Source organism: Heptranchias perlo, chromosome 23, assembly GCF_035084215.1.
Source record: "Heptranchias perlo isolate sHepPer1 chromosome 23, sHepPer1.hap1, whole genome shotgun sequence".
In the NCBI taxonomy this organism is placed as follows: Eukaryota; Metazoa; Chordata; class Chondrichthyes; order Hexanchiformes; family Hexanchidae; genus Heptranchias; species Heptranchias perlo.
This window is the reverse complement of record NC_090347.1, coordinates 30327001-30341533: the sequence shown is the minus strand read 5'-3', so window position 1 is coordinate 30341533 and position 14533 is coordinate 30327001. Positions and strand designations below refer to the sequence as shown.

General features: G+C 43.9%; 1 protein-coding gene across 4 annotated transcripts in view; it reads right to left on the bottom strand.

Annotated features, from left to right (window-relative positions):
* Window positions 1-14533, bottom strand: part of b3gntl1 (UDP-GlcNAc:betaGal beta-1,3-N-acetylglucosaminyltransferase-like 1) — a 309746-nt gene that overhangs the window by 275739 nt on the left and 19474 nt on the right. For 3 of the 4 annotated variants that reach the window (XM_068004294.1, XM_068004292.1, XM_068004293.1), the window contains exons 3-4: window positions 12309-12408; window positions 5683-5747 (exon numbers count right to left, since the gene is read on the bottom strand). In XM_068004294.1, the coding sequence (XP_067860395.1) occupies window positions 5683-5747; window positions 12309-12408 (165 nt within the window). Of the gene's footprint in view, window positions 1-5682; window positions 5748-7949; window positions 8013-12308; window positions 12409-14533 lie in introns of those variants that run through there. The other variant, XM_068004295.1, reaches the window with a different exon arrangement.

Here is a 14533-nt window from a genome sequence, read left to right as displayed (position 1 = left end):
ATTCCAAAGATTTACAACCATCTGAGTGAAGAAATTTTTCCTCATCTCGGTCCTAAGTGGCCAATCCCTCATCTTCAGACTATGACCCCTAGTTCTAGACTCTCCAGCCAGGGGAAAACAGCCTCTCAGCATCTACCCTGTCAAGACCTCTAAAAAATTTTATACGTTTCATTCTTCTAAACTCCAGAGAATATAGGCCCATTCTATTCAATCCTGTCTTGGCATAGAGCATTTTTTTTTATTCATTCATGTGATGTGGGCGTCGCTGGCAAGGCCAGCATTTATTACCCATCCCTAATTGCCCTTGAGAAGGTGGTGGTGAGCTGCCTTCTTGAACCACTGCAGTCCATGCGGTGAAGGTTCTCCCACAGTGCTGTTAGGTAGGGAGTTCCAGGATTTTGACCCAGCGATGATGAAGGAACGGCGATATATTTCCAAGTGGGGATGGTGTGTGACTCGGAGAGGAATGTGTAGGTGGTGTTGTTCCCATGTGCCTGCTGCCTTTGTCCTTCTAGGTGGTAGAGATTGCAGGTTTGGGAGATGCTGCTGAAGACTAATTTTGGACCTAATCACAGAATCATACAGCACAGATGGAGGCCGTTCAGCCCATTGTGCCTGTGCTTTGAAAGAGCTACCCATTTAGTTCCACTCTCCTGCTCTTTCCCCATAGCCCCGCAAATGTTCCCCCTTCAAGTATTTATCCAATTCCCAATCCTAGAGTGATCTGAATTCCAAAGACTCAGTGGGCCTCACCACATAACTACAATCAACCTTAAATCAGAGATTAAAGCAAAAAGTGAATCATTTCTGGCTGGAGAAACATCCTGAGTCCTCACATTTCCCTGCAGAATTTACTGGCCTTTTGAAGGATTTTTCTGTTAGGTCAGCCTTGTCAACTTAGCCAACAACAAAACAAAGTTACCACTGATTAGAAACAGATCCTACCAATTCAGAAGCAATTTCCATGTCAATAAAAGGGAGGGTGGAATAACTAAACTAATTAACATCTACTTGAAGTCTTTACTTTTTTCCAGAGTACTCAAAATTCATCATCGTTGCAACAAAGGAACCCATGAAAACTTGTGAATGACTTGTTTAAAAGTTAGATTTCACATTGGTGAGATCCAAAGTGGAAAAAAAACAAAGAATATGCTTCCTCTATAAACTTTGATGTAACAGAGTACTGAAAGATGCTGGAGAGAAAAAAAAATCCTTTATGCAGAATTAAACATCAGCAGGGTTCTTTAAACACATCCAGATGGCTGTCCCAGCAGGAATCCTCAGCTCATAATCACCTTTCAGATGAGATCCTGTGTTGCTAGAAAGCAGATCCTGTGGTCGCCCCTTGCCACGTTAAGCCCCACTTGACTTGAAACCAGGTTACATAGAATTACATAGAATGTACAGCACAGAAACAGGCCATTCGGCCCAACAAGTCTACGCCGGGGTCAATGCTCCACATGAGCCTCCTCCTACCTTCTTCATCTAACCCTATCAATATATCCTTCTATTCCAGAAGCAAAATATGGTGGATGCTGGAAATCTGAAATAAAGACAGAAAATGCTGGAAATACTCAGCAAGTCAGGCACCATCTGTGGGGAAAGAATCAGAATTAACGTTTCAGGTCGAAGACCTTTCGTCAGAACTAGAAGATGTTAAAAAGTTAACAGTTTTTCAGCAAGTACAGAGCCAGGGAAAGGGGAGGGGGGGAGGAAAGAACAAAAGGGAAGGCCTATGATAGGGTGGAGGGCAAGAATGATTAAATGACAAAAGGGATGATGGTGCAAGACAAGGAGGGTGGTAATGGGACAAGTAAAGAAACAAAAGATGGGTCTAATTCACGGCCACTTCTCTTCCAGGAAAGCCCATCTTGAAGAAGTTCTGCTCTTCTCTCCGACGGGATTTCCATATGTCTCTTTTACCTTGTTCACCTTCATTGCTTTCTGTTTCTCTTCTCATGTTTGATAGGTATCCACTAAAACTCGCTTTCACAGCCACATCTCTTTCTTCAGCAACTGTCTCCGTCTCAGACTTAGTCCACGTGGATTCCAACTTAAATTCCACCCTTCATGTTTCGGATCCACCCGTGATTACAGAAGTCTCCATGATATTCAGCCTTCCTCGAACCACTGCTCCCGCCACTTCCTGAGATCCACGCTCAACGCCATGCACCACCGCATGCCCGCTCTCAACCTCTTTCTCCAGCAGCACCGACTCACACTTTCTCAGAGCTGTCCTGATCCGCAGTTCCATTTCCTCCTTCGTCTCATCCAGCGCTTTAACAAAAAACTTTTTTTTCTTCCTTTCAGATGTCAAGGACCACAAGCTTCAACAACTCTTAGATACCAACGCCCCTCCTGATTCTTCTTCCCCTTCACTTTCCTCTGACCCCATCCCTCTCTCCAATCTAACCTTTTGTCGTGTTTTCACTATCCCCTCTGACCTCGAACGATCAATCCTCAGCTTCATCCCCTTATGCCCCCACCTCAATGAATTTTGAGCTCGACACGATGCTGAGCTCTTCTTCCTTCGCCTCCATACCCACTTCTTTGGCCAGGAGTCTTTCCCCCTCCCCCGCACAGCGGACCCTTTCTCCCGTCTTCAGAACTCTCGTTCCACCCGGGCCCCTCCCTCTGGCCTCTTTCCCTCTCTTGATCTTTTCATTGCGAACTGCCGGCGTGACATCGGCTGTCTCAATTTCTCTACTCCCCTCACGCACTCTAACCTACCTCCCTCTGAACTTGCAGCACTCCGTTCTCTCAGGTGCAACCCCACCATTGTCATTAAACCTGCTGACAAGGGCGGCGCAGTTGTTGTTTGGTGAACAGACCTCTACCTTGCAGAGGCTGAACGCCAACTCTCCGACACCTCCTCCTACCTCCCCCTGGACCATGACCCCACCCGCCGAACATCAAGCAATCGTTTCCCAAACCGTCACTGACCTCATCTCCTATGGAGATCTTCCCCCCACGCCATCCAACCTCCTAGTCCCCCAGCCCCACACTGCCCACTTCTACCTCCTTCCCGAGATCCACAAACAGGACTGCCCCGGTAGACCCATCATTTCAGCCTGTTCTTGCCCCACAGAACTTATTTCTTTCTATCTCAACTCCATTTTTTCTCCCCGTGTCCAGCCTCTTCTGACCTACATCCGCGATTCTTCCGACGCCCTCTGCCACTGTAACAGTTTCCAGCTTCCCGGTCCTAACTGTCTCCTTGTCACATTGATGTCCAGTCCCTCTACACCTCCATACCCCACCAGGACGGCCTGTGGGCCCTCCGCTTCTTCCTTGAATGGAGGCCCTACCAGTCCCCATCCACCACCACCCTCCTCCGCCTGGCTGAACTTGTTCTTATGTTGAATGACTTCTGCTTTGACGCCACTTACTTTCTCCAAATAAAGGGAGTCACTATGGGAACCCGTATGAGTCCAGCTATGCCTGCCGTTTTGTGGGATACGTGAAACATTCTTTGTTCCAGTCTTAGTCAGGTCCCCTCCCTCACCTCTTCTTCCAGCACAATGATGACTGTATCGTTGCAGTTTCCTGCTCTCGCCCCGAACTGGAAAATTTCATCAACTTTGCTTCCAATTTCCACCCTTCCCTCGCGTTCACGTGGTCCATCTCCGACTCTTCCCTTCCCATCCTCGGCTTCTCTGTCTCCATTTCTGGGGATAGGCTGTCAACCAATATCTACTATAAGCCCACCAACACCCACAGCTAACTTGATTACACTTCCTCCCACCCCACTTCCTGCAAGGACTTCCTTTCTCCCAGGTTCTCATCTGTTCTGACGATGCCACCTTCCACGACAGTGCTTCCGACATGTCTTCCTTTTTCCGCAACCAAGGATTCCCCGCCAATATAGTTGACAGGGTCCTCGACCATGTCCATCCCGCACCTCTCCCCTCACCCCTTCACCTCCCTCCCCGAGCCAAGATAGGTTCCCCTTGACCTCACCTTCCACCCCACCAACTTCAACATTCAACGTATCATCCTCCGCTGTTTCTGCCACCTCCAGCACGATCCCACCACCAAACACATCTTCCCTTCCCCTACCCTTTCAGCATTCCATGGGGATCGTTCTCTCCCTGGTCCACTCTTCCATCACACGCAACACCCGCTCTCCTTTCCACGGCACCTTCCCGTGCGAGCGCAGGAGATGCAACACCTGCCCTTTCACCTCCTCCCTTCCCACCATCCAGGGCCTCAAACAGTGATTTACTTGTACTTCTTTCAATTTAGTATACTGTATTCGCTGCTCACGATGCGGTTTCCTCTACACTGGGGAGACCAAACACAGCTCGGGTGATCGCTTTGCTGAAAGCCTCCATTCCGTCTGTAAGCGTGACCCTGAGCTTCCGGTCGCTTGCCATTTTAATTCTCCGTCCCACTCCCACTCTGACCTCGGCCTCTTACACTGTTCCAATGAAGCTCAACGGAAGCTCGAGGAACAGCACCTCATCTTTCAATTAGGCACTTCACAACTTTCCGGACTCAACACTGATTTCAATAATTTCAGACCATAACCACTGCTCCCAATTTTTTTTTTGGACAGCAGGTGCAGGTAATGATGCTGCTGTTGCCATTTACAGCTCCTCTAGACCCATCTTTTGTTTCTTTACTTGTCCCATTACCACCCTCCTTGCCTTGCACCATCATCCCTTTCGTCATTTAATCACTCCTACCCTATCACAGACCTTCCCTTTTGTTCTTTCCTCCCTTCCCTACCTTTGTCTGGCTCTATACTAATTTAAAAACTGTTAAATCTTCAACTTTTTGTAGTTCTGACGAAAGGTCATCGAACTGAAACGTTAACTCTGTTTCTTTCTCCACAGGTGTTGCCTGACTTGCTGAGTATTGCTAGCATTTTCTGTTTTTATATATGATATAAAAATAGTGTTGCTACAAGGTACACCTGAAGAACCAAACCTGCCTGTGCCAAGCAGCACTATGCTAACCAGTTACTTTTGTCTTTTGCTTCCAGAGGAAGAGGACCAAACTGCCAGTTAATATTCCCTGGCTCCTGATACACATATGCTGCCATGTGTCCTAACACCGCTGCCTCAAAAGAAGCAATGAACTTGCATTTATATACTGCCTGTCTTCTTCAGGATGTTCCAAAGTACTTCTGAGCCATTAAATTATTTTTGAAGTGTAATCACTGTTATAATGTAAGCAAACACAGCAGCCAATCTGTACCCAGCAAGGTCCCACAACCAGCAAGTGAGATAAACAACCAGATAATCTATTTTGTTTGGTAGTCTTGTTGGCCAGGACAGTGGGAAATCTCTCCTGCTCTTCCTCGATTAGTGCCAGGGGGTCTTTTATGTCCACCTGAGAGGGTAGACAGGGGATCAATTTAATATCTCATCTGAAAGATGGGGACGCACAGAGCTGCAATTTTTTCGTGACCTGCGTCAGTGCACGATCTTTGAATCTGATTGCCAGTTCATACTGCACAACTATTTCCAGTAGATAGCTTTAGTGGTCAATTCACACTGCCAAATAAAAATCAATTGGCTCATTTTATCCATTTTGTTATGAGGGAGACCGGGCATTAAATGGCCAGTGTGCACTGTCACACAGTACTTCAGAACACTAAATAATAAAAAAAACTGCCCATGTTTTCCTGAGCAATGCAAAGTTTTATGTGAAATTGATCATAGTTTGCATACTTACTGCATCCAGGAAACAAAGGAACCTTCCAGAACTCTGTGTAACGGCCTGATTCTTGGCAAAACCCACTGAAGAAATACAAGAAGCATATTTTTCCTTTTCAAGGACAAATCTCATAAAGCTTTCAATACATAATATATGCAGAGCATGTGATTCTCAAAGCAGGCAGTGAAATAAAATCAGGCATTACTGCAGTTCAAATCTTATAATACAATATCAGCACAGCTCCTAAATTGCAGCAGTTTAATATCATCTCAGGCCGTCAAAGCGTTATTGCCTTGTAATACACCCCAGTTTGTATGATGCCCCTCTGTGTTATATGACTGACATTGATGTTAACATGCATTGTACGACTGACATTGAGGTCTATGTGCATTGTATGACTAATGTTACATCACTGTAGTAACATAACAAAGAGAAATTAACAGGAACATTTCCGATCCTGTATCAATGCCAGCTATCACAAGTATTCATGCAGCTCGCCAGCCTATTATAATAGAATGGCCAGAGATACTTCACACCACCTCAGATAATGTGTGACATAGAAGGGTGCGGTTCTGCAATAATTGGGAGTGACCGGAACAGAAACAGATCTGAAGACTCTTTTCATTGCAATTTACATATTGTTCAAAGGCCACTCGACACATCCGGGTACCTCAACCAAATGGCCAGTGTGAACCCAGGCAGTGTGCATCAGCAGACTATTTGATTCGGGGGGGATCGCCAATGATCCTGATGCTGTCCACATGCGCACATTTTCCAACAAGGATCACTGGAGGTTATTCATAAGCAGCAACGCTGGTTGATTTTATTTTCTCCCTTCCTATGCCAGAGCATGATGTCAACTCTACCACCCATACAATCACCTCAGCTCAAGTCAGCACAGACTGGGGATTGAACCTGGGATGTTACTGGTCTGAATGGCTCATTACTGACCAGGCAGTGCATGTACAAACTGAGCCATTAGCGTTTGATAAAGGAATCAGAACTAGGTCTTTACCAGCACATACACAAATGCAGTATGCATGAAAAAGGAGCCTGTTTAATCACTGGAAACAGTTCCACTGCCACTTATCCAGCAAACTTTATTTAATGAGAAGTATTTTTACAGTATGGAAAAATTAAGCCAAACGTTGCCTCAAACCTGTTCTAAATTCACCCCCCCCCTCCAACCACAATAACTGACACAAGGCTGTCGCATATAAGATTCCATAAAATCCTGTGATTTCATTACTTGAGCTTGTGAGACCAAACAGAGTTGGGTTCCCATGGAAACTGTTTTCATAAGTGAAGAGGTTCCCACAATGCAGCGTGTGTTGGTGAAACCAGAGAATTTGGTCCAACTATGCTGGACAGACAATCAATGTTTGTGCCAGCGGACCCACTTCCCTTCAGTCTTTTCAAGAAGTCCATTCCCCATGGCTACCAGTCCAAATTTTTTACTGTGAAGCCAATATTAATCATCGTCTAAACTGCCCAATTGAATCAGGGAGGTGTCAAGTTAAATAAACACCATCATGGTTCCCATATTAACCCTTTCAACACCAAAGCAAAGATAAAATCCGGATTCACTTGAGAAATTATATTAATGGCATTTTCTAGGGTTCAGTTTGTCTCTTTCATTCTGGAGTACTTGATGTTAAAAACTTAGCAGCTCCGATGTAGGAAAGAAAATGTGCGAAAATTTTGAAAGCTAAAACCATCCTAGTGTTGTATGGCCAAAACTTCGATATTGCCCTTTAACCTGCAATGAAGCAGACCCTGGTATCACATGGTGCAAAATTGCTTCTGCTCAAGTCACATGATTCAATAGTAGGAGCCAACTATGTGTCACGGTCACCATGACTCCTGAGCTCACTAGTCATTCTTTTGGAAAGAGATATTTTCCCCAACACCTCTTTGTCTTTTTCAAGAAATGGTGGTCAGGGAGTAGATTTTCTTCTGTGTGGTTTATAATGACAGTTTTTAGTAAAATAATTTTTTCTTTAACTACACATGGAGGAAATTATACACACAGGACTGAATAAAATACTCCTACAGTGATTTTTTTAATAAAAGCAATCAGTATTGCTTCTTTGAATTTACATTCTACACATCCAGCTATACACCCTAACAGTGTGCCTTGTAAATCACTGCCTCACATTGCAAAGATATTTTCAATGATTGGTCAACTACCATGCCTATGCCTTTCACCTACTCTGTCAACTACATGGTTATATCACTGACTGAGTAACCCATAGTTACTTATTAATAACTGGATGGAAACTTACCTTTAGAGCAACTAGTACTACTAAATTCCATTTTTCACTCAACTTCCCAGGAGTTTGGTCTCTGTTAATCCCATTGAATGATGCCTTAATCATTAGGATACTTTTCCTCAATAATTTCATATCATCAGCAAACACTGACATTCTGCTGTCAAGTTAATTAGCAAACATATACAAAACAGCAAAGAACCCATATGGGATTCCTCTCACACAGTTACCCAGCTTGAAGCATTGGCATCCACCCACTTTCTTCTGTTGCCAAAACAATTTTCTGTCCAATTCACCACTTTACCCTGGATTTGGTGAACTTTCATCTTTGCTGGAGAATCTATCCCTGCCCCGTCCGGAGGGAATCCCACCAAATGCTTTCTGAGAGTTCTGGTTTACAATCCCAAATATATTTCTGCCATCCACTAAGACAGCTATACACTAAACAATCCCAACAAAAAAAAAATTCTCTTAAAAACATATTTTAGTTGACTATCCTAAAGAACAAGAAGCTTGTACAGCTGCCACTCAGTACATTGTATATTCTGAATTTGAATATGGTTTATGCAAGATTTTCTCCAAGCTTGTGTTGTCCTGGTAGGCAGCACTGGGAATATATCCTGAGGTAAGGATTCATATCATGAATAGGTTGTGCATTTCCATTTGCCTCTTGTTCCCATTTAGCCTCCGGTGGGAGAGCTGATTTATTATTTTATGATGTGAAATTCACTGGGCCACATTGGAAAAAATAATAAATAACATTTTTGTTCTGACATTTCAGCAGATCATAACATACTATCCCATGACATGCACCATTATAAAAAGCTGTGTTTATCGCTTGAGGAGCATGTTTACAGCGCACTTAAAAAGTTCAAAAGGCCCCCCCAGTAACCAAATCAAAAATAAAATGAAAAGCACAGCATATAATTTGTCATAATAGCCTAGAAATAGTTTTATTATTGCTTTATGACTGCTATGGTATAAAGTGTGACTTGCGAAATGATAAGCAACAGCTGTGACAAGCATTCTCACCAACGTGACATTTTCGTGCCCAACATTTCTGAGGAGACTTTGCCTAGTTCCCATCATACGCTGAACAGGGACCTGAGGTCAGCCGCACAATGACTATCAAATAAAAACTCCCACGGATATCTCACCTTAACTCGTCGACTACTGAAAGCCTTTTTCTAAATGGTACAGAAACCTTTTCATTCTATACATCTGCAAAAAGATTTCCTGGAAATTCATAATGACGAATGCAGAAAACTGGTATATTGGAACGTCACAGGCTGGAACATTCTTAGTTCACAGAGCAGTTCAGTATACCCACTTAATTGCATAAACTAGTGAATCGCATGAGACACCCATTATTTCTGGTCTATATTTAACTTGCTAAATTATGGTATTATTTGCAACTATAGCCTACTTGAATGAATTTTTCCCCTTGAGATTGATCATGTCTATTTGCATAATGTTTTCCCATAGAAATATCTGAATTTCTGTGCTGTAATCCATATGGTACCTATATGAGCTATACCAACTATTCACAATCTATATTAATGACTTGGATGAAGGGACCGATGGTTGCTAAATTTGCTGATGACACAAAGGTGGGGAGGAAAGTAAGTTGTGAAGAGGACAAAAGGAGTCTGCAAAGGGATATAGATAGGTTAATTGAGTGGGCAAAAATTTGGTAGATGGGTATAATGTAGGAAAATGTGAACTTGTCCACTTTGGTAGGAGGAATAGAAAAGCAGTATATCATTTAAATGGGGAGAGATAGCAGAACTCTGAGGTACAGAGGGATCTGGGTGTCCTAGTACATGAATCACAAAAAGATAGTATGCAGGTACAGCAAGTGATTAGGAAGGCAAATGGAATGTTGTCATTTATTGCAAGGGGAATGGAACATTAAAGTAGAGATGTTTTGCTACAGTTGTACAGGACATTGGTGAGACCACATCTAGAATACTGTGTGCAGTTTTGGTCTCCTTATTTAAGAAAGGACATAATTGCTTTGGAGGCAGTTCAGAGAAGGTTCACTCGACTGATTCCTGGGATGAGGGGGTTATCTTATGAGGAAAGGTTGGACAAGTTGGGCCTGTATACACTGGAGTTTAGAAGAATGAGAGGTGATCTTATTGAAACATATAAGATCCTGAGGGGATTAGAAGGGGTAGATGCTGAGAGGATGTTTCCCCTTGTGGGAGAGACTAGAACTAGGGGGCCACAGTTTAAAAATAATGGGTCTCCCATTTAAGATGGAGATGAGGAGAAATTTTTTCTCGGAGGGTCATGAGTCTGCGGAACTCCCTTCCCCAGAGAGCGGTGGAGGCTGGGTCATTGAAAATTTTTAAGGTTGAGTTAGATAGATTCCTGATTAACAAGGGAGTCAAAGGTTATAGTAGGTAGATGGGAAAGTAGGGTTGAGGTCGCAATCAGATCAGCAAATGGCAGAACAGGCTTGAGGGGCCGAATGGCCTACTCCTGCTCTTAATTCATATGTTCACATGATCGCATCCCTGCAGAATCAGAACACTGATTTAGGGTGACTAAATAGGGCAGATTTTCTCTTCACTGCACCTGGGACTGCTAGGTCGTCTGGACACAGCGAATACAGGAATAACTGGGTGGGGAGGATCACACACCCATAAGGCAGCCCGAGAGATTTTCCAACCCTTTTTCCACCACTTACTCCATCCCCCTTCCCGCCACTCACTCAGTCTGAACCAGATTGTGCAAAACCTTGGCGTCCTTTTCAACACAGAGCTGAGATTCAAACCCCACGTGCTATCCATCACCGTGTCTGCCTATTTCCTGTGCACCACTATCCACCTCTGCCTTGACTTTAGCCCCTCCACCATTGATACACTTAGCCGTGTTTTTGTCATTTTTTTTATTATTCGTTCACAGGATGTGGGCGTCGCTAGCAAGGCCAGCATTTATTGCCCATCCCTAATTGCCCTTGAGAAGGTGGTGGTGAGCCGCCTTCTTGAACCGCTGCAGTCCGTGTGGTGAAGGTTCTCCCACAGTGCTGTTAGGTAGGGAGTTCCAGGATTTTGAACCAGCGACGATGAAGGAACGGCGATATATTTCCAAGTCGGGATGGTGTGTGACTTGGAGGGGAACGTGCAAGTGGTGTTGTTCCCATGTGCCTGCTGCCCTTGTCCTTCTAGGTGGTAGAGGTCGCGGGTTTGGGAGGTGCTGTTGAAGAAGCCTTGGCGAGTTGCTGCAGTGCATCCTGTGGATGGTACACACTGCAGCCATGGTGCGCCGGTGGTGAAGGGAGTGAATGTTTAAGGTGGTGGATGGGGTGCCAATCAAGCGGTTGCTTTGTTCTGGATGGTGTCGAGCTTCTTGAGTGCTGATGGAGCTGCACTCACCCAGGCAAGTGGAGAGTATTCCATTACACTCCTGACTTGTGTCTTGTAGGTGGTGGAAAGGCTTTGGGGAGTGAGGAGGTGAGTCACTCGCCGCAGAATACCCAGCCTCAGACCTGCTCTTGTAGCCACAGTATTTATGTGGCTGGTCCAGTTAAATTTCTGGTCAATGGTGACCCCCAGGATATTGATGGTGGGGGATTCGGCGATGGCAATGCCATTGAATGTCAAGGGGAGGTGGTTAGACTCTATCTTGTTGGAGATGGTCATTGCCTGGCACTTGTCTGGCACGAACGTTACTTGCCACTTATCAGCCCAAGCCTGGATGTTGTCCAGGTCTTGCTGCATGCAGGCACGGACTGCTTCATCTCTGGACTCAATTACTCAAATGGCCTCCTCGTTCATCTCCCACTCTTCCACAAATTCTAGCTTGTCCAAAATGCGATTGCCCTTTTCGTGTCCCACACTAAGTCCTGCTCACCCATCACACACATCCTCATTGACCTACGTCAACTCCCTATCCCGCAACATATTACATTTAAACTTGCCCTTTTCTTTAAATCCTGCCAAGGCTTTGACCCACGCAATCTCTCCAACCTCCTCCAGCCTTATGTTATCTTCCACAACCCTCGGTCCTCTGACTCTGGCCTTTTGTGCTTCTCTGCCTCCATTCGTCCCACCATCGATAGCAAAGCCTTCAGACTGCTAAACCCCATTTTCAAATCCACGCTAAACCCTTTTGCATCTCAACTTTTCTCTCCTCAGTTTAAAATAGTCTATATAAACCCATCTGTTCAATCAGGTTTTTGATCGCATTCCTAATCTCTCCCTCCTTGACGCAGCATCCATTTTCCCTCTCTAACTCCAGATGTTGTTACATCAAAGGCGCTATAGATTGCAAGTTGTTGTTATGTAAATGCAAGTATTTATTTTCTGTTGTACCATTATACAGTAAAACTATCAACTTTAAACAATATGACAAACTATAACCTACCTCCTTTTGGGTGCAGAGACATGTGTCCATCAATCACAACATGTACACCTCTACCTTTAAGCTTAGTTCTCCATTTTTCAATAATATTTATCGAATCATCCTGCAACAAATAAATAAAGCAGCTCAGTAAAAGCACGACTAAAGAAATGCTCTTGTACAGTACAGGTAAGACATCTTCTGGTCTGACGATTTTTATAAACTTTATATAAGAATATTTGATCTGCAAATATTTGTTCTACAACCCATTTAATTAGTCATTCAATAAAAGCAAAGCAGACAGGGATTTTCTGCTTAACGTTTGGTTTGGATCAGGAATTCTGCTTAATGGGAAATACTACATTGGAAGCTTATCATTGAATCAGAACTATGCTGGAATTTAGAACTTTTATCCAGATTAAATTGTTGAAACTACCATTTTTAAACCACCATCAATGCCATCTGTGACAAGTTGCTTGGAGGCAATATCGATGAATCACTTTGCCCAATGAAGGTGACCTGCCATAGCCGGACACTCTATCTAGACACCAAGCTCTGATGATGGTCAAGTATGGGACTCCACACCATGACTATCGACTAGAATCTACAGAAGAAGACACAAAAAACCTCCCAGAAATACTAGAGAACCAAGGGTCTGGCGAGAAAGAGGAACTGAAAGAAATTAGTATTAGTAAAAAAAAAATAGCACTGGAGAAATTAACGGGACTGAAAGTCGATAAATCCCAAGGAGCTGATGATCCACATCCCAGGGTTCTGAAAGAGGTGGCTATAGAGATAGTGGATGCCTTGGTTATCATCTTCCAAAATTCTATAGATTCTGGAACGGTTCCTGCAGATTGGAGGGCAGCAAATGTAACCCCACTATTTAAAAAGGAGGGAGAGAGAAAACAGGGAACCACAGACCTATTAGCCTGACATCAGTAGTAGGGAAAATGCTAGAATCTATCATAAAGGATGTGATAACAGGACACTTAGAAAATAATAATAAGATTTGGCAGAGTCAACATGGATTTATGAAAGGGAAATCATGTTTGACAAACTACTGGAGTTCTTTGAGGGTGTAACTAGTAGAATAGATAAGGGGGAACCAGTGGATGTGGTGTATTTGGATTTTCAGAAGGCTTTCGATAAGGTCCCACACAGGAGGTTGGTGAACAAAGTTAGAGCACATGGAATTGAGGGTAATATACTGGCATGGATTGAGAATTGGTTAACAGACAGAAAACTGAGGTAGGAATAAACAAATCTTTTTCAGGTTGGCAGACTGTGACTAGTGGGGTACCACAGGGATCGGTGCTTGGGCCCCAGCTATTCGCAGTCTATATCAATGATTCGGATGAGGGGACCAAATGTAATATTTCCAAGTTTGCTGATGACACAAAACTAGGTGGGATTGTGAGTTGTGAGGAGGATGCAAAGAGGCGTCAAGAGGATATAGACACGCTAAGTGAATGGGCAAGAACATGGCAGATGGAATATAATGTGGAAAAATATGAAGTTATCCACTTTGGTAGGAAAAACAGAAATGCAGAGTATTTTTTAAATGGTGAGAGATTGGGAAATGTTGATGTTCAAAGGTACCTGGGTGTCCTTGTACATGAGTCACTGAAAGCTAACATGCAGGTGCAGCAAGCAATTAGGAAGGCAAATGGTGAGCTGACTTTTATTACAAGAGGATTTGAGTACAGGAGTAAAGATGTCTTACTGCAATTATAGAGGGCCTTGGTGAGACCGCACCTGGAGTATTGTGTACAATTTTGATCTCCTTACCTAAGAACGGATATACTTGCCATAGAGGGAGTGCAACGAAGGTTCACCAGACTGATTCCTGAGATGGCAGGAGTGTCGTACGAGGAAACATTGCGTAGACTAGGCCTGTATTCTCTAGAGTTTAGAAGAATGAAAGGTGATCTCATTGAAACATACAAAACTCTTACAGGGCTCGACAGGTTAGATGCAGGGAGGATGTTTCCCCTGACTGGGGAGTCCAGAACCAGGGGTCACAGTCTCAGAATAAGGGGTAGGCCATTTAGGACTGAGATGAGGAGAAATTTCTTCACTCAGAAGGTGGTGAATCTTTGGAATTCTTTACCCCAGAGGGCTGTGGAGGCTCAGTCATTTGAGTATATTCAAAACAGAGATCAATAGATTTCTAGATAGTAAAGGCATGAAGGGATATGGGGATAGTGCAGGAAAATGGCGTTGAGGTAGAAGATCAGCCATGATCT